At 47.4% G+C, this 20,676-nt stretch overlaps 1 protein-coding gene across 1 annotated transcript in view; it reads right to left on the bottom strand.

Moving 5' to 3' along the window:
• ccdc85a (coiled-coil domain containing 85A) overlaps positions 1 to 18,818 on the bottom strand; it is a 23,600-nt gene extending 4,782 nt beyond the window's left edge. Inside the window, exons 1-2 of the mRNA XM_070916553.1 lie at positions 18,582 to 18,818; positions 16,497 to 17,574 (exon numbers count right to left, since the gene is read on the bottom strand). Coding sequence (XP_070772654.1) covers positions 16,497 to 17,574; positions 18,582 to 18,806 — 1,303 coding nt within the window. The 5' untranslated portion in view covers positions 18,807 to 18,818. The remainder of the gene's footprint in view (positions 1 to 16,496; positions 17,575 to 18,581) is intronic.
• Between the last annotated feature and the right edge of the window lie 1,858 nt (positions 18,819 to 20,676).

The raw sequence follows: 20,676 nt of genomic DNA on the forward strand, positions 1-20,676 counted from the left end.
AACCTGCTGTCCGCGAGGTTATTATGTAGAAATCGACTAGCTTAGCTCTGTCAGCCAACATCATGTCGAGTGTGAGGCTGCGAAAGAGAGTCCCATTTCAGCGACTTGAGATGCTGTAGATCCCCCTAACCCCTAACCCTTAATCTTTCTCTCCTGATAAACTGACTTTCTCACCTCTCTTTTCACTTTACGTGGTAGGTGCCACAAATTGGCTTGTTTGGACTGAGTTACGCTGAGGTAAAATAGTACCAGTGGAGCATAAACTACTGTATAACACACACACACACACACACACACACACACACACACAGTGAGCCTCTAGCAGGAAATTAGAGTGTCATCTCTAGTTCAGCCCCGCGCCTACACCCACATGCTGCATTCACGACATCTCTGGCTTTCTTTCCCCTCTGCACTCATGCTACCAAATTGGTTGTCTTTAAGTAACGTTCCCCTCCAATGGCAAGAAAGCAACACAAAACGCACACGTGCATGTATGTATGTATGAGCGACACCTGCGGCCGACAGCTGACGCAGCGGACCGTCTGTGAACGTGGTTTTCAGAGACGACGTTGTCAATGGCACTCGCCATTCCGCGGCATTGGTTTGTCGGCTATGCCTTGGCTTCGTTTGCCTTTGCGGCCCTTGTTGCGGCCCTTGTTGCGGCCCTCGTTGCGTCCAATTCAGGCACTGCGGAGCGACATTGGCAGGCAGGTGGTGTGCGGTGAGTTTTTCACTCCCTCGCTGAAAACAGCGACCAAACCGCACAAACAACGGCACGGAAACTGAATCTCGCCACTACAAGAGACCCCTCCCTTTCACATTACACACAGTCATTTGATCAATTGTGAATATAAAATCATAATAAAATAAAAAAAATATTGAATTGAAATTACAGCTTTCAGTGTGAGATGGCTACATTTGGCTATCAAGTTGGAAATAGAGATTTTAGGCGATTCCTCAGCGTGTGTGTAACGTCAGATTATGACACTGGGAGGGTCTTACATCTTTGCCCGTAACTAAGCAGGGCCCGATAAGAATACGTGTTTGATAACTGATTACAGTTGCCTGGCAACAACAAAAGGACACTGCCAGGCTTGGGCTCTCATTTTCAAGCTTGCTCGCTACGCCTTGCGCAATTGGGCCCTCAGGTGAAGGATGTAGCGAGCTGCGACGTGTATCCCAATGTTATCATGCACACGTGTGTTAAACAGGCTCTATTTGACGTTGAAAGCGGCTCAGCAGGAGAGCCGACTGACGGCGAGAACAGGAAGTGAAAGGTGCGGGCCCCTCCCCCACATGTCCCTGTTTCACAGCTTTGCCACTTCAGCCAAGCAAAAAAAAAAAAAAATAAAAATCACAGCCTCAAAAGTATCTATGCAGCATCTGAAACCCTGGAGAATAAAACTGCACTCACACATACTGTACACACACACAAACACACACACAATCACACGCAGGTGCATTTGCTCAGTTGCTCAGTCTTCTGGCCGTCACTCACACACACATTTGTGCCTCCATCTCTGAGGGGGCTGCAGGCCGGCACAGGGAGCAGATGCAGGTGTGTTTAAGCCCTCGACGTCGAGGGTCTGCACGTGTATCTCTGAAGGAAACCAATCATCCGGACTAACTGCGGACAGTCACACAGTGAGGGCTGATGTGTTACCAGCTCCGCTCTGTAAACTACAAAACCGATGCACCTTGACATTTCCCCCCCTCCCCTCCTCAAACCTCCTTTTTGAGTCATTACTTGCTTCTTTTTAAAATGCCAGCAGACCTGAACTTACGACTCTTAGGCCCGTTGAAGTTCTCCATTATTAAAGCGCGCGTGCCCTCAGTATGTGCCGTGGTTGCTAATTGGGTAGGGAAGGCGAAGTGAGAGAACAAAAGACAAAAAGAGCACTAGAAATCGATTTGGGAGCCATAAACACAGGACTACATGGCGTTTCCCAGAGCTTTCAACTGCAAGTATTTATTGTAAGGTGTCAACCGAGTACGCCAGTATGTGGACCTATTCGAGGGGCGACTATGTCACTTTCGGAAAAAGAAACAGCAGAATCTTCCTCTTCCGCATGAAAAGTTGAATTTATAGGGAATTAAATGCGCTATTCAGCACACTGCAGCTACAGCTTTACTTGGTCTGGTATGACCGGTAGCTTATGGTTGCTAATGTTAGCTCATTTTAAATAGATATAACCAGACCGAATACATAGATATACCTTCTCCACTTGTGCTACTGTTTACGCCGCAGGCTTGTCACGGCAATTTAGCAAAAAGGTACATGGCCTCGCTTTAAATGGACATTTAACCCGGAACTGTTTCCAAGGTCAAGAATGAGCTTTGACGCTCGACAAAAGTGTTGCAGCGCTCTTGGGACGGCAGAACAATATGCGCATTTAGTATCTCTCTGTTAAGGTAATCTTGTGCTTCTATGTTAATGTGACCCCTTTCGATTAAACGGACCTCCCGCCCGCCGCCGTTTGCATGATCGTGTTTAAATTGATCTAAAATAAAAACTATCATAGCTAGAGCATTCTTTGGTGATGACGTTGTTTTTACTTTACATTATGTGCAGTGAAAAACGGGACCATGCAAACAACAACCAAAGAATTTACAGTGTGTGTTAATGTTTTATTCATGTTTCTACATTTAGAAATCTTTTGGTTTATTTTGCAAAATTTGATTAAAAAAAAAGGTAGAGTAAAAGGCCATTTGGCCGTTAAAATTAAAAAGGGTTTTATCTTATTGGGAGCTTGAATGTGCTCACTACATTTTATGGCTAGTTAGACTATGACGTGAAGCTCATGGTGTCTTCATTTTAATATTGGCAGCCCTGAACTTCCATATATGTACCTATAATGTATATATGTGTGTGTGTGTGTGTGTGTGTTGTTCTGGTGTGTCTTATCTATCTGTATAATGTCTGTGTGAACGAAATCTTTAACAAAAAGGCCCGTGCTTTTACCGCAAGAAAGAAGGACGTTTTCTCTCTGTGTATTGAGAGTTTTTAAGGCAGAGGGAGTTGTGTGTGTGAACGACAAGCACAGATACACTGGGAGGGAAAGGATGTGCGTGCTTCACTCAGACTTACAGTGATGCTGAAAGACGCAGCGACCTTCAGCTTGGCACACAGCTGTTATGACACATCACCAAGGTAAATACTCGCTGTTCTTCAAACGCACACACACACACACACACACACACACACACACACACACACTTGCAGCCTGCGTCAGCCTGTCGACGTGCGTCACACACATCGTCCCACAGTCCTCCATTCAGTTCGAGCCAATCCAAAAGTCTCAGTGGTGGAGTTAGACGACACACACACAATAAGTTTGACTTCCGGTTTTCTATCAAACACACACACACACACACACACACAGACATACCACTTGTCTCTAGCTGGGGGAACAGATTGCAGGGACTGGCATTGAGGGTCATGAATGTCTGTTCCAACAAACCCCCACCCCCACAGGGAATTCAAACTGGGATAAGAGCCAGTGAGCTCTCCCTTCGCACTGCCCTGCTGGACCTCCATCCTAACAGACCACACGAGGTGGAGATGAGAGGAGATGCCTGTGGGGAAATGTCATCACTGCAGCAGCAGATGCATTTTGAGTCAAATTATGAAATTAACAAATTGAGACTGAAATCAGATCAGCCCTACCCCCCCCACCCCCACCCCCACCCTCTGCTTATTGGTATATAATTCACACAACTCATTTTCCACACCAGTGTGTCCAATTATCACAGTTCGCTTTACCATCACTGGGATTTCATTATTTGGAGAATCCTCTGAACTGGGACAGGCCTCGTCAACCCTTTATGACATGTTCAGTCTACAAATCCAGACTGTGTGTCTCATTTAGCCCCTGAACAAGACACAGCAACGTTGTCTTATGTACGGTCACGACTGCGAGATCCAAAGATAGCCTCTTATCTTTCTGTCTGCCATCATTTTCCTAGAGGACAAACTCATTGTCTGTCATTACAACATGATTTAGAGCAATCATTTTTATGATGGCGGCGGGGGGGGTGGGGGGCATGCTGTCTCAGAGGCCCTTAAAAGAAATACCCCATTGAATTACAGTCATTCGATTATTGAGGGATTTAGCTTGTGACTCATTGTGACCCACCTCTTCAACCTTATTGATGGGGCGGGGGGGGGGCCTCATCATCCAGATAAAACCTACCCCATCGAGACGAGAATGCATCATGGCAAGAAGGTCAACACCAGAATCATTATGTTGGCTATTATTTGTAGCTATATTAGGGATTCTTCCCCCGGACCAAGACAGATGATACTAGGTAGCTATTCCAATATTTCAGACCGTGTACTTCTGCATGATATGCACACTACATGGCTATATGTAGTTAAGGAATGTGAGTAAATACAACATATTGCCTGTCTGACGGATAGAGGCTGTTGTGCAAGGCTTGCGGTGACGCTAATGAGACGGAGCCTCTCGTATCAGATATGTTGCTACTTGGTATTTTCTTGTGAAACGGTGACATCGAGACAGCTCACTGAATATGTCCATGAACCGTTTCCTTCACATCTATATGACAAAAAGGCAGAGACGCTACTCTGTACCGACGCGTGGACGGCGATGCCAGCCTCCCTGGTCCCTTTGGTCCTTTTAGAAAAGCAATCAGTAGCCTCACAGCCGACACCATAGTGGCTGCCAATAGGTGGCGATGGGAAATAATACCCAGGTAAGATGGCGGACGGTTATCCCATCAGTTATGACGTAATGTCACATCTACTGTTCTATATATACACACACACACACTGTTGCTGTGGATGACAGTGAAGTTCCTCGCTATGTCCACAGTGATTGGTTGATGGGTGACTGGTCTGTGTCAGTGAGAGACAAATAAAATATCCATGAGTGCACAGGAACATGAGGAACAAATGGAGTCAAATGTGGATGGACAGATCCTTTTTGGGCTCACGGATGTTTCTTTGTGAATACGGCCCCCGGATGCACAGCATTTGCGCGCCCCGTTGCCCCGTCGGTAAACCGGACGATTGTTGTGCTTTGCTGGCGGAATGCTGGCGGGGATTTAGCGAGCCGTGCAGTGCGGATGATCATGACGCCGTAACCATCCAGGAAGTGATGAGGGGGAAGTATTTTGGATTCGACACCATAGATGGAAAAATCATGGGCAAGATTATTTAACGCTTAAGCTTAGCTTAATCATGGTTTATGATTAAGGCCACATAGCTTGTGTTTGAATTCATACTAACTAATATATCTATTCTCATTCATTCAAACTTCTGAAACCACAACAGTTCCTTTGAGTATATACCCTACAGTAACCGTGTGGGGCCATGTCTCATTACTAAATAGGAGGCCGTTGCCGCACAGCTGCTGCGGTTACTTGCTTTCATTCAGAGTGGCAGTTGCGGCAAGTAGGTGGTTGTCAGTGGGAAATGTCTTAACGAACAGGAGAAGAGCCTCCCTTCAATTTCCCCAACGTTGTCCGCCGGCATCAGAAATACAAGCGGGCCCAATGGCCGTTACCGCTGCAAATCCCCCCCCTTTGGTAAGAACATATTCAAAAAAGACACATGTGACCCTTTAAAACCTTAAAAAAACCCGAATCCACCTGAACATGGAGACGACTTGGCGACGTTAAAATGCTGCACGTGACATTTTAAATACCAGACAAAGTAAACGCGAGATCCGCTTAAAAGGTAGTTCAAGTGGTCAAAAGCGCCTCCGAGCACGTTTGTGCTCAGGTAGGTTTTAGCAATGGCCCCCGAAAAGCTGCAGGTATCCAGAAGCATGTGGCTTATGTTTATTAATAGCAGCATCAGTGTAATATATTAGGCGCTCCCTTGACAGAAGCTAGATGCCTGACTGTGTGTGTGTGTGTGTGTGCTTTAAGCTCGCTATGAAGATACTTTCTGCCTATGCAAAGTAATGTGAGCTCCAGCCAGTTGAGCCCAACAAAAACTGCTGTGTTTCCAATTGCAGCTAGGGCGCGTGCACACACACACACACACACACGTGCAGACATTGTTATATGCACACATAAGCATGAATGCAGGCCATCTGTTGCAGTCAGCACCACACCTGACCCTTGTAAAACAAACACAAATTGCGCACCAAGAATGCATGCATGTCAACACACACACACACACACACGGCCAAGAATTAATTAATGACGGTATTCCTGCAACTGTGCACAACGTGAGGGCACAGCGCAGGTCTTGTGTCACCCGAACCCACATCAGTGTGAAGCGGTGCGACGTGCGCGTCAAGTGGCGCGGTTCGTTTCTCAGCGAAAGGTAATCATGACGGGCCGTCGCAGAGGATTCAGCCTGTTTAACTCTGGGCCCATTAGCAGATGAATGACGACAAAAGAGGCCTTTCTCATTTCCTAAAATCGGCCGTCAAACAGATACTGCCCGGGTGTGATGTAAGAGCCACAAATCCTCTAAGCCATTTGCTGGAATTTGAGATAGGAGAGGATGTAATGAAAGAACTGATGTTTTTTCTTCATGAAACCCGTACTTTCTGGTGACCTTATTTTACCGGCTGACTTGGGACGAAGACGCGCGGGACCGGTGGCCGAGGCAGGAGGGAGCTACGGGGGAGGGGGGTGATGAAGTGGGCCGAGCAACCCCACACGAGAACAGAAAAGCTCTAATTATGACAAAAATCATAATGATATGATGAGAATGAAACGGCAAGGCTAAAAATGATAAACTGATGGAGCGGTTGCGCGTTACAAAATACTTTTTTTCGGTTATGCAGAAGTGCAACTACAGCATCACACGTAAGAGTGCTGCATTTTAATGAGTCATTAAAGTAAACTTCACATAGTTTAGTCCAGTGGTTCTCAACCTAGGGGTCGGGGCCCTCCGAGGGGGTCATATTTGCGGGACTATTTCCTTCCCCCGTCTCCTCACCGTTGCGAGGTTGCCGTCGCAGTGAGCAGGTAGTGGCCGGAAGGTGGATCTCGTCACCCTCGGATAGAAGTCTTTATGCTAAGCTAAGCTAGCAGCTAACAGGCTGCTGGCTCAAGCTTCGTATTTAGCGTACAGACATGAGAGCGGTATTAATAATAATAATAATAATTCTTTGCTCCAAAAATGTTGAGCTATCCCTTTAACATGACTATTTCTGTTACTTCTCACGAGTACAAATGAGTGCAAAAAAGCCATGAATGGCTCGGAGGAGAGGCTGTCAGAGAGCGTTTGCCGTCGTCTCCGTTTGTGTGTGTGATTATTGGAGTGAGTGTGGCAGTTTGGAACGGCTGTAAACACTTCAGCCTTCGTGACGGACGGACGGACGGACAGACGGCGCGCCAGCCGCGACTAGCTCCTCTGAAGTACACTCCGATACTCTGGCCTTGATAATGTCAGGGGGAAGCAAAAAAGCAGCGGCGCATCTCAGTACACGTCTCTCTCTGTAAACCGCCTCGTAATTTTAGGTCTCGAGAAAAACGGGCCTTTGACACATCCTGTTTCTCGGTGATGTTACATTTGGGAATGACGCGGAGGAGTATGACACCACCTCGGCCCGTTATGCCCGTTTAGGCTGAAATTTAAAAAGAAGGTGCCACGAGAGAGGACGGGCCATCATAAAGCCAGCTATGAAAAAAAAAATGATAGGAAAGGAGAGGACATGACAGGAGGAGGACGGACGATGTGGATAGAAAATGTCAGCGTGTGGATGGACGAACGCAGAGCCTCGCTGCCAGCTCCCCCCCACCCCCAGGATCTATGGAGGGCACAAATTACATTCCAGTTTGACACCAAAGCAGTCGAGGTGTCCACGTTTTGCGCCGACACACACACACACACATACACCTCACAAATCACACTCATTTCAGTCTGGAGCAGACAAATTCAATTAGACCAGCACTGCCTAAATGGGCTTATCTGAACAGTGCGAGCTTGTTACATGGAGCCCTTAAGCCCTGTGTGTGTGTGTGTGTGTGTGTGTGTGTGTGTGTGTGTGCGTGTGAGTGTGTGAGAGAGAGAAAGAGAGTGTTAAAGAATAAAAACCACTAAACCTGTTCTGGCAAGAGGGCATGTTATCTGCCAAGTCTCCAATGCTAATAGGAAGCCATGACTGTGTCGGTCCATTCACTTACCACAGGTAACTGAGGGCTTTAATAACAGCCCCCCCAACCCCCCCCCCCCCCCCAACACCTGCCTTTTATGGCAGCACTACGGCTTCATTTCCAGTAAGATGCTAACGTCTCATCTCTGAATGTGGCTGCAGCGCAGGTACAACAGGTCTGCATGCATTGGGATGGGGTCAGCGTGTGGTGTGGCTATTAAGTGATGGATCTTTAAATTTTCTTTACACATTCACTTCCTGATTTTATGTTCTTAACCCCAGTTTTTTTTTTTTTACCTCATATTCACAGGCTTTTGGTATAGGCACTGCATGTCCTAGCTTTGCAAGCCATACACTGTAATTTTCAGGATGTTCTGGGACAAAAAATGTTCTACGCAATTTGCAACTTGTGTCCGCAGTTAGTTGTATGTGGATGGATAGGGGAGAGTGCATTAAGATGCTTCCAATACATTTCCAGTAACATTGAGAACTGGTACGAATTATAGGACAAATGTATTCCATTCGGTTCAGCTCATTGATTCCACATATCTGCGAGTGTAGTCTTGAGTCCTGAAGTCACTGTGCAGCAGATGAGGTGAACGTGCAAAAATGTAAACTACATGCAATTCGACATGTATCGACAATAAAGTTTCCAACAACAAATGATTCATGAATTCATATTTACTTGGGTTTAAGAAAATCGTAATTTTTCCTATAAATCAGTACCAAATTACGTAGATTTCCGTTCCATGCTTTGGTGAGCAAAATTTCATGAACCTGTTGTTTTTCCTTTTTCTTATTTTCGTTCGTTCCGAGTTTTGGAGCTACAGTTGCCACAGCGCTTGGGATGACACACGGAAACAGGAAGTGTAATTTTGCCGCGGAATGAGTCTTCAGATTCAGTTCCAGTTCCTGCTGGGTCCGAAACACGGTGATCACGAGGCGACACCTGAACCGCCATGTTTCACATACAGTAAATTCTAACCAGATTCATGGACTGGAAAGAGTACTGTATATTTGCTGATATATATATATATACACACACACGTAGGAGATGGCACACGGTGACGAAGCAAATCTCACGGTATCGCCTCACTCTGCTAAATATCTTCAAACTTGATTGAGGATTTACTGAAAATCCATGTTCGCCAGTCACTAAGCAACTGGCCACTCCTCCAGAGATGTGCGACCCCCCCCCCCCCCCCACACACACACACACACACACACGTTTCTCAGCGGCGACAGACAGAGAGGTGATGATACTGAACAGAGCCTAACGGTGGACACAGACAAGTCACTTCTCCAGCTCAACTCGCTCGGGCATGGGAGGAGCAGTCGGTGAGAGTCACAACCTATCACATCCTCACCCATCTAATGAGCACCCTGGACTTTGGTACACCCCCCCCCCCCACCCCTGCAAGGAATACATGTTAGTGTGTGTGAGTGTGCGCGCATGTTGCTGATGAGTATGCAGCTGTTTGTGTGTGTGTGTGTGTGTGTGTGTGTGTGTCGTGCATGCTTCAATCAAGAGAGATGTTGGGCTCCTAATGAAGCGAGGAGAATCTTCTGTTCTCCTCCTCTGTGAGAACAAAGACGTCATCCCGAATCCACAGCCATTTGTACTGGGAGCCTGCTTTGGTGCTCTGGCTATGTACAGAGCCTAATGACTTTTGCACACTAATTCTTCGCATCTGATTCAGCACATATCCGCCCGGGCGCTGGCAGCAACACCAGCTGGGCACGAGAGAACGTCTCCACCAGAGAAGAGAGGCAAACTAATGGTAGAGAAATACTGGGTATCGCTCCCAAAACGGCGTCTTGTTAGCACAAAAAGAATGTAAAGCAGAAGCTGTGCTTTTCCCAGAGGGAAGTGCAGCGACACATACAGCTGTTTTAATAGGCTGAGTAGTGCTCTTAATGACTAGAAAACTGATCTTCATAATATCATCTGTGGTTCTGGACGAGCTTTGTATCGTGTCAGAAAATAACCCCCATGACGTCGCAGTGATGTCAACCATCGAGGCTTGACCTTGGAGACTCAGGCTGTATTGGAAACCGCCTACTGTACTAGCAGTACGTACTGATTCGGCCAAAATGTGGCATCTAGTATGGAAAACAAAAGCACTGATCCTCCAGTACGCATTGGACCGGTCTACCTCGCCTGCTGGGTCCCACAGTGCAAAGCGCTGGCTGGTGGTTTGCCGTTAACGTTCCGAAAGCTTTCACTTATTTCACCTCAGCAGCCCGCCAAAATCCCTTTCTGAACGAATTTGAGGCGAGAAACAAGCAGCCCAGTCACTGAATCTTCACTCAGATCTACAAGGCCTCATTTTAAGAAAATTTGTTCCGACTTTCGTAAGGCAGGGGCCATAACACCTGCATGATTATTACCTCTGCTTTCATAAACTAGAAACCGGCAAAGCCTGGGCGGGCATACTGCAAAATAAAAATCGATTCGGCAGTTCCATACTGCATACTACTATGAAAAGCAGTATTCTGTACGTACTGTATTTGTCGGTAATATGTGGTAGGAGGTTTTCGAATACAGCCTCAACATATATAACTGAAAGCTACAAACTAGAGGTGCCAAGGTTGAAAGATGTGGGCGTTTACCAGGAAGGGAAGGAATACAAAATAGATACATTCTAAACAAAATGCAATCATTTCCTATAATGTAATCAAGCTGCATTATGGGAAACTGTCCTGTGTTTTGGCCATTCCTGCTATCGGTTATGACTACAACTCAACAGATGCTTGATTTTCGAGTCTTCGCCGTACTGTTAAGCCGGCAGCGGAGGTCGTAGCAGCAGAGCCGGCGACTGTATAAAAATGGGGGAGCCGGCACAGTATCATTGAATCCATCAGCTTCGTCGGATATATCAGTCCACACAGCCCAGTGCTGCTCTGGAGGTCTGCCCTTCACTTGCTGATGACAGGACTTTTGACTCTACAATGGCTCCCAATTGGCATGAAAACGCAGCACTTCTTGAAAGCGTTGACTACATGCAACAGACGGCTGTGTCCCGGAGCTCTTATGGCACATTGTCGAGAACTCCTCGAAACACTCACACATTCTGCTGTGCACTGTGCTGCACATCCATCCTAAATCAGATGTGACAAAGCGCGGGGTGGGGGGGGGCAACCTTCAACTCAAGCCCAGTCCAACCTTCAGCCCTCAGGCAGACAGCCTGAGGGCCACATTAGTTTTGGAAACAGCATGTATTGATACTACCAGTGCTACTATGAAAAAAAAAAAACACAGAGAGAATCACACAGACCCTTTTCAATTATTTAGTGCACTAAGGCAGCAGTGCAGAGAGCCCATTGAAGTTAATGACCTCAATTTGTAAAACTGCTGGCCTTTGATGGAGGCAGCGTAATGAAGATTTACACTGGCGGTGTGCGGGGCACCAACAAGAGGTGGAGAGCTGCAAAGAATAGGTATTACATGCTGGTGCGGTCCAGAGGCGCGGGGAGGGCAGATGTTAACAGGGAGAAAATGAAAGTAGGATGAATGGAAGGGCGGAGGAGATGGATGGAGTCGAAGAAGAAGAAGAGGAGGCTGGGATCTGGGAAGAGCAGTGGAAGGCTACAGGCTGCGGAGGGAAACACTGAGAATAAAAATGAGAGAGAATGTGTCGTATAGAACGGATTAAAGAACCGAAGTGGGGCTGCGACTAATGACTTTTTTTTTTTTAAATCAGTATTTGGATTCAGTTTTTGATTAAATCGATCCCTTGTTTTATCTGTAAAAAATGTGTCCATCAGAGGTTCCTAAAAACCCAAGGTGACATCTTCACATTGCTTGCTGCTCACACACGACAAGATCAACCCAAATCTGGAGGACAAAACAACAAGACAGATGTGAGAGAGGGTTAACAAGTAGTTTCTGTTGATTCTTTCGGTTTCAAAAGAGGGGAAAAGACTTTTACTTCCTAATAAACCACCTATTTGTCACGGTGGGTTACGCAGGGTGACTGGAACACATGGGGATAGGACCCAAATGCAGACCACAGAGGAAGATCTGCACACAATTCAGAGACCGGAGATGGCGGTCCAAAACGGGCAAACAAATCCGACAAGGAGCGGGGCAAGAATCAAAAGTCCAAAACAGGCAGGTAACAGAAAAACAGGCGACAGAAGTTGAAGGCATGAGGCACACTATTTGACTTAATCTGACGAGGAACAAAGGAAGTGAAGCAGTATATGTAGTGCAGGGTGATTAGTGAATGAGGTGCAGGTGGGGGAAGGTCAGTTGACTGCACAGCTGATGAGAAATGGGAACAGGAGGTGTGTGGATGGTGTGAGACAGTCAGGTGGTGGGAAAAGGAGAGAAAGTCCACGGACATCTTGGGGCCGTGTTCGCAAACACTCTCAGAATACTCTCAGGGAGCTCCTTACTCGGCCCAAACATTTCAAGCAAGGAGTCCTAGCGTAGGAGTGATTCAGGAAAACCCTCGAAGAAACCCTGAGCAAGGAAGGGGGGAAGGTACCTAAGTGAGGAGGTGTGGTTGACCCTGTTGCTGGGTATGACACATTCTTTTAAAAGGTGTGATTGGTTGATCAAACAAAAATAAGGAAGTGAAACCACACTCTGCCGCAAACATTATCCCTGCATGATCTAACCTGCAGCTCAAGCAACTAAGTCATGCAGCGTTTGGAGAATATTTCTCCTGCCTCTTTGTCCCGCCATTTTCTCCCCTGCTTAAGAAACTCTGAAGCCTCTTAAAAGTCCTCCTCCCTACTCCCTAACAGTTGTTCACCTTTTGGAGCTCTCTTAAGGGCTAAGGTGCTTTGTGAATAACCTTTATCTTGACCAGGATCTAGTCTTAATCTTAGTCTAGTCTGTCTGGTGGACAGTTAGAGGAAGGCAGGTGTGAACATGGCCTGGGAGAGGTGAGCGGGGGCTGAGGGGAACTGGGGAACTGTAAAATGTGACACGAAAAAGTGAGGAAGACATTGGTTGAAATGAGTTTTCTATTCAGACCTGTGCAGACAGACGGCATAGAGTGCCTTTCTAGCCAGGAGCATTAGCTTTAATGACTTTTTCCTCTGTAAACGGCTGCTAAAGAGCTTTCAGAACCGTTGCAATAATAAAAACTTACTGTGGCGAAGCTCTGGCGAGTGACACATCTTATTAAACTAAATGAAGTATCATGTTTCTGCCACCCACAGTTGTTCCTGAGGATGTTAATTTTGTCCTCTACAGCCAGAATTTCAGCTCCCCATGACGTCTAACTTCTGAACAAAACCATTTAAGTCATTTGAGTCATTTTGATGATTTATGCATCTATTTTTGTGGACACGGTGTTTTCTTCCAAGAATCCCACTGAGTGCTATAAAACTGAGGAGAGCTGGGGGTTTTACTAAACTTTAACTTCCACTAAAAGCAAGTGTGTCGCAAACGGTATTAAGATGTATATGTATGCTGTGTATGTATGCATCACCTCAGCTTACGGTGCAGCACACCCAGCCTCTATTGTTTCCTGGTAACAGCTGAGTCAGGGATCCTGCAAGGTACAAAGCTATTTCCCATGGCCTCAGCTGTAATATAGAGCGCTTCCACTCAGCACAATAGAAATCATTACTGCCGCCGGACTACCACAGTACAGCGCCGACACACGCTCACGTTTCAGCGAACAACATCAGATGCAGCCCGCGAGGAAGTACAAAGACGGCTCAGCCACAACCCCCAACGTGGAGCGTTGTTGCAAAGAGCTTCAAGGGTGCAAAGAGCATTATACATGGATCACTCCAGCGGCTGTGCCGCACAAAGTAACATCTTGCACTTTTAAAGATACCTGATATAGTTGTAGCTCTCAAAAGCATGTCCCGAGTTCTCAAATATCCTCCCGGGTCTATTGATGTTATGAGACTCGACACTCGTGGTTTAGACGTTGGCAGAGACCTATTGACGAAATCTTTAGGTAGCAAGGACGACAGAAAGTCAAAACAGACGAGATGATTTATGCTCTGATTGCTCTCGACTTTGAGAATCAAGCCTTCTCTGCACTGTTTTACTACGGAGAAGAGAGATTGTTGATTATTGAAGAGCCGACAGCATCAGAACAGCACGGAGTTAACAAATGAATTAATGATCCATCGGTAGATCACGATATTCCAATTACTAAACCCCTTGACAACATGTCACATGGGTGTGCAGGTGGTTGATGTACTGTATGTTTGACTCCTGCTGGTTTATAAGTGCTCGCTGGATTTCCCTTACGCAGGGCTCTGCAGTGTAGTAGTTCCTCTAAGCGCTGCATGCTGCAAAAAAACCCCCACGCATGAACAACCAATGATTGCATGCAAAAAACAGAGAAACAGAAACACACAGAGGCAAGAGCTCCTCCCAAACACCTCATATACTATGAGCCTTTTTCAAAACAAGCCTCCTGTGTGGTAACAGCCCACGGAAAAAACCTAAATGTTAATTATGCACCTTCGTTCAAAACGATGGGTAAAGTGAGTTGAGGCGTTTTTTTTACCCTCCGATGCGTCTCCGGGACGCAACTCATTAATTCAGTCACAGCCGTCACACTCGAAGTAAACGCTCAGAAACACATAAACAGAGAGAATCAACTATACCAGAAGCACCGCAAGGGAGCACTTTGGAATATTTAACGGCAGCAGAATGAAGTCAGGCTTAAAAGCCAAGCAAATGTATTTTCACGTCTCCTTCAACACGCGTCCTCTGCTTGCACTTCCGTTTCTCAAAGGCGTGAGTGAGTGTGTGTGTGTGTGTGTGTGTGTGTGTGAGCACCTTGGCCCTGAACACACCTCCAAGCGTACCTATGTAACCCGTACACCCTGGAGAATTGCATCACCCACGTTCCCCTGCTTACAAACACAAACAGATGAGTACACGTCTCCCTCGCTCTCTTGCCACAGCCAGTGAATCCACATGAGCTCAGTGTGTGGTCGTGTGTGTGTGTGTGTGTGTGTGTGTGTGTATATACATGTGTGTGTGATTGTCAGTCTGGCTCATATGCCGGGTCTAAGCTTAGTTGAGCGCTTTGCGTGGGTGCACCTCGCCTTGTGTTTCTTCCTGTACATTAAACCAAGATAATCTATGACTGTGGCTCAACGCTCAACAGTCTGAACCAAAGCCATTTTAAATTCTTGTATGAAAACCACAGTTTTGTAATAAAAAAAACAGTGGTGGGACACACCTTGCAGATTTAGACGAGTCAGATGGGAAGATAGGCCTGGGTGATGAAGCGATGGCGATATGTAGCGGCGACAGACAATTCATCAACAGCAATGAGAAAGCAGTTTGACAGAATGTTCGATCGTGCGTTAAATGCAAACCGCCTTGAAAGCACATGACGAACGCGCCCTGGCTCATGAACAGCCTATCATATCCTTTGATAATGGCGAGTGGCACGCCAGACAGCCGTCTTTATTTAAAAAATCATGAAACATTGTCAATAGTCATCCATAGCGACTGAAATGAAACATTTTATCGCGACTGTTCGCACTGCAGTAAACACGGAGCTGCAGTTAGCCGCCGGTTAGCTAACTTGATAGCAAAATAACGTTGATGCGCGCCATGTGTGGCAAATACGCAAATGCCCACCGGGAGGAGAGACAGAGCGTAACCAACCAGGTGCTCAAACCATCTACGGTGGATGCCACGGGGAAGAGAGAAGAAGAAAAAGAAAAAAAAAACACTCCTGCTAAAGGTAGCTAGCTTAGCAGATCTCAGTAGCTGCCGTCTCATTTTTTTTTGACTCTAGTGAATGTCATGTGATTTGATGGTTAAGTTACCTTTTAAATCGCTCAACTTAAATGTATGAAATTGTAAATGAACGTATTATATTGATTCCAATACAAATATGACCACTGTAGTACTTCCCACTGTACTTGTACTTGATTCCTGTAAGCTATGGACGGTAAATAGGAATGAAGTTCATTTTCTTAAACAAACTAGTTCAAATGGATAAGAAAGCTGAGAGAACGCATTTTGCCTGCAGATACTGAGCGGCGTCTGCATTTGTTTAGGTATTGTGTGGGTCCTATGATGGTTTTTATTGGGCGAAATGATCAGCCTGCGAAGACATACAATGAAAGCATTACAACCTTTCTAGCTGACCCAGGTTTAAAAATATCAGAGCGTTCCTGTAATAAAAAGCCTTTGATCAAAAAGAATCATTTAAGGTACATTTTCCCAAAAGACGACAAGGTAAAATCGGCTCTATGATAAACGCGTGAACATCTCTGTCTGCAGTGAACGTGTGATAGCAACCTCATATCCATCTTTTCAAAGCCAGATCACACCGCCTCGATCAGACCAGATCTTTTCAAACCAGCATCCTGGTGTAACTTTATGGGACTGAAATAATGTTCTTTTTTTGGTGGGGTCATGAATGGGTTATGAATTGAAATACAAGATAAGAGTTACCCTGTGCCTACCGTTGTACAGACTCTGGTGGTGGGGGGCCAGCTCCTCTCCCGCTGCCCTCCTCTGACCCCCGTCCCTGCCGGGGGAGCCACTGCTATACCTCCCCTTGCCATGCTCCATCCCGGGGCTGTGCGGATAGTGATGGTGGTGCCGTATAGACTCTGGACTACCCACAATCACCCGCCCTTTCCTCAGGTGCTCAGGCGTCACCATCACTGCCGGCTTGGTCTCGGGACTCCCGCAGCCTGCCCCCGCCGCGTTGAGCGGCCGGTGTCTCTGACTCAGCTCTGGGCTGGACTTGGCTGAGCCCTTCCCACAGCCTGGTGACGCCTGCCCTGACATCAGTAGCTGTTTCTGGGCTAGTAGGTCAGAGCTGCAGGGTTTGGGGTGGGAGTCACATGGTAGCCTGGTGGGAGACTTGCTGTGTCTCTCGGGGCTGTGTCCTTGAAGGCCACGAGGTTCCAAGTTGGTGAGGGACCCTCCGCGGGGGCGGCAGGACTGGGGGAAGGTGTGGTACTCTGGGGTGGAGCTGTGCCTCCTGCCTGTGGATTCGCACACATCTCCAGGTTTCTGGGGGTGCTCTGAGGAGACGCATCTTAGCCCAGGGCTAGTGTTGGAGCCCAGAGGAGGGGGTTTGAGGTGGGGGTTATCGGGGCTATCCGTGCTCCCCCCACTGGAGGTGCTGCTCCCATCGCCAACATCCCGCAGCAGGCCTGGTGCCGGGACACCTCCTCCCAGCTGAGACAAGCTGCTCTGACTGTCGATGGAGCTCCGGCGGCCCGGGCCTCCCTGTCCGCCCAGGCCACCACCTCCACCCCCCCCAACCACAGCCACGGCCCTCTCCTCCTCCAGCATGAGGCACACCTCCTTGAGCTCCAGGTTCTCCCGGATGACCTCCACCTGCCGCTGCTCCAGCTCCTTCAGCTTCTGCAGGTAGATGGCCACCTCCTTCCTCATCAGGCTGGCGCTGTAGCGGCCCAGGCGCTGCCACTCCCGCGACACCCGCTTCCCCTTCTGCCGGTCATCGTCCAGGAAGCAGCACAGGTCCCGCAGCTCCTGGTTGTCCTCCTGCAGTTTCTGGTTCACGTCCTGGTTTACATAGGCACACACACATACAGGAACAGAGGCACACACACACACACACACACACACACACACACACAGAGCAGCACAGCGAGGGATTACGTGCACATTCCTGCTGGGACTGATCATTTGATGAGTGAGAAGACAGTTCCCATCATGCAATTGTGTGTCTGTGTGAGGTGCTTCAATTAGTCAATCGACAGAAAATTTGATAATTGTTTGAGCTGCTTTTCAGTCAAAAATGCCAAACATGCCCTGGTTCCAGCTTCTCAAATGTGAGGAACACTTTGTCTAACTGAATAATCTTTTGGTTTTGGACTGTTGATGGGACAAAGGCGGAATGATCCATCAGCTCACTGAGGGGGAAAAAAAACAAACAATTGTCAGATTAAACCAATAATGAAACGTATTCTTTGACTGATTTGATTTGATCGTTTTGTGTCAAAAGATGGTGACGCCTTTAAATGTCTTGTTTTGCCACTTCAAAAAAAAAACAACCCAAACCAACGATATTCAGTTGACAACGACATGAAATGGAGAAAAGCAGAAAATCATCTGATGTTAAAATAGTTGTCGATTCATTTGGCGATCAGCTAATCGGTTAATCAACTCATCTGCGTCTTGACTGGGGTTAAAGGACTTTATGTTACAGAACTATTTGTGATATTCTATGCAAAGTCAATTTGTCATGAATTCATGTCTGCCAGCAAACATTTGCGCACTTTTGGACACAACTGGGCGAAATGCATCCATTTGCCTTTGTTGCATCCATCTTTCTGCATTCTGTCCCGTGTGCAACAGGTTTAATGCTTTTATATCCTTGATTATTTAGTGACCATTTTGCCCTTCACTGACAATCTGCAAATCTGCCCACATCTCGGAGGGCTTCTGCCCTTGCAGGTCCTGCGCAGGTCCGAATCAGCGTGCTCATCACAGCCTGCAACACCGGTATAGAACCCCAGGGCACTACCTGGGTCCCCCACCCACCCACCCACTCACCCATCCCATCTCACCTTCAAACCCCGTATCTCGTTCAGGTGCTGCTGGAGTCTCCGGTTCACCTCCCGCATGAGATTGCCGTGCTCCACGATGACGCCCCTCTTCTCTGCCTCTGCCCTCCGCAGCCGACGCACCAGATCCTCTTTGCCCCACTTCAGCAGCTCCTCGTCGTGTATTTTGGAGATGTCCTCCGCCGGACCCTCTGCGCTTTTGGACAGCTGCTGCGCGCCCTTCTCCATCCTTTTCAACTCCGGTGGAGGAAAAAAAAAAAGTACGGTGTTCGGTGAATTTCTAGAGAGCAAGACACCAAACCAAGCCCTCCCCCCCCCCCCCCACCCCAAAAAGAAAAAAAAATACACCCGGGACAACTCTGATCCAAACGCTACTTGGCTTCCCCCCACCCACCCTTCCCTTCCTTGCGTCTTATGTCCGTGGGATTACATCGCTTTCATTTCGGCTGCGCCTCTACTCCTCCCCCCCCCACGCCCATGCTGCAGCTCCGATGTCCGGCCTCGGCGATCTGCTGCTGTGTCCCTGCTCTTCAGAGCGTCGGTCTGCATGCCGCTGCGTCTCCGGCTGAGCCCCCGCACGGCTTGGTGGGGCGCTTTCTCTCCAGGTGCATGCCGGCCGCCTTGCGCAACCGCCGCTGCTCAGCGCGCACTACCGCCGTCCGACCGCCGGCGAGGAGGAGAGCGGGAGGAGGAGGAGGAGGAGGAGGAGGAAGAGGTGGAGGACTGCAAGGAGAGGTTGCAGGTGCATAGCCGGAGAACCAGGATGTTAAGGTGTGCTCGTGAGGAGGGAGAACTCTCTCCTGCCTCCCGCTCTCTCTCTCTCTCACTCTCCTGGCGCCGCGTTGGCTTGTTGCGCCACCTGCTGTAGCTGTGAGGCATCAGGCCACCGCCGCACAGTCACTGTCCAAGGTGGCGCTTCCATTCCAAGTTCAGTTTAGAATGAGGGCAAAGTGAGCAGATGAGACTACATGTTGGTCGTTCAATTCAATTCAGTTCAATTTTATTTATATAGCGCCAAATCACAACAGAAGTCATCTCATGAGACTTTACAAACAGAGCAGGTCTAGACCGACTCTTTATAATGTTATTACAGAGACCCAACAGTTCCCACCATGAGCGAGCACTTTGATGACAGTGGCAAGGAAAAAACTTCCTTTTAAGAGGCAGAAACCTCGAGCAGAACCAGACTCTAGGTGGGGGGGTCATCTGCTTTGAGAGAGAGACAGAGAGAGAAAGAGACGTAGAGACACAGACAGACAGACAGGCAGACAAGCAGACAGGCAGAGATGTATGGCAGCACTAGCAGTAGCCATAACAGCTATAATTATAATAATACTGGAAATATGACTGATAATAGTAGTTACAGCTGTAATAATAGCTGAGATTAATAATAGCAATAACAGCTTTAATAGTAACAGAACTACGACTAAACATAATAACTGTAGTGATGAGAGTCAGGCAGGCCCATGGCAGCAGCACCCAGGCGTACCAGGACCATGATCCACAGCAACCTGCGAGACGACAAAGCACAAAGAAACTCCGGGGGAAGATATAAAGTTAGCAGAGGAAAGGAGGAAAGCTCAGTGCATCATGGGAAGTCCCACAGCAGTCTAGGTCTATAGCAGCATAACTAGGGGGCTGGTCCAGGCAGGCCTGAGCCAGCAGCTAACTCCCCCTAAGTCCTTCATTGAGGTTACAGAATGATTTTAAGACAAATGTGCCTAAATTATGAAAAGTAAAAGAGTATTATGTGTTATATTATATTCTTGTTTTAGCACTACTAATGCGTCCGCATTTCAGCAGCATTTAAAGGTTGCAGCCAATCTGGGTGGAGCTCATTTTACCTACTTTATTTTGCTGTTGGGCGGTTGGGTCTGTATCATATTGTATTTGTTTGTTGTATTGAGCTGTGAGTGGCATTAAAGAGAGAAACAATAAAGCATGAGTGTCTCAAAAAAAACGACGAGACATTTGAATGAAGTACAGTGCTCGCTCATGCAACAAATCGTGAAGCCAGTAAAGGCAATTAGAATCGGCTTGACATGGTCGAGGCCTGCTCGCTTCTGGGCCAGATGAAACGAATCCTGGGACTGTGTTT

This window comes from Enoplosus armatus, chromosome 12, assembly GCF_043641665.1.
Source record: "Enoplosus armatus isolate fEnoArm2 chromosome 12, fEnoArm2.hap1, whole genome shotgun sequence".
NCBI classification, from domain to species: Eukaryota; Metazoa; Chordata; class Actinopteri; order Centrarchiformes; family Enoplosidae; genus Enoplosus; species Enoplosus armatus.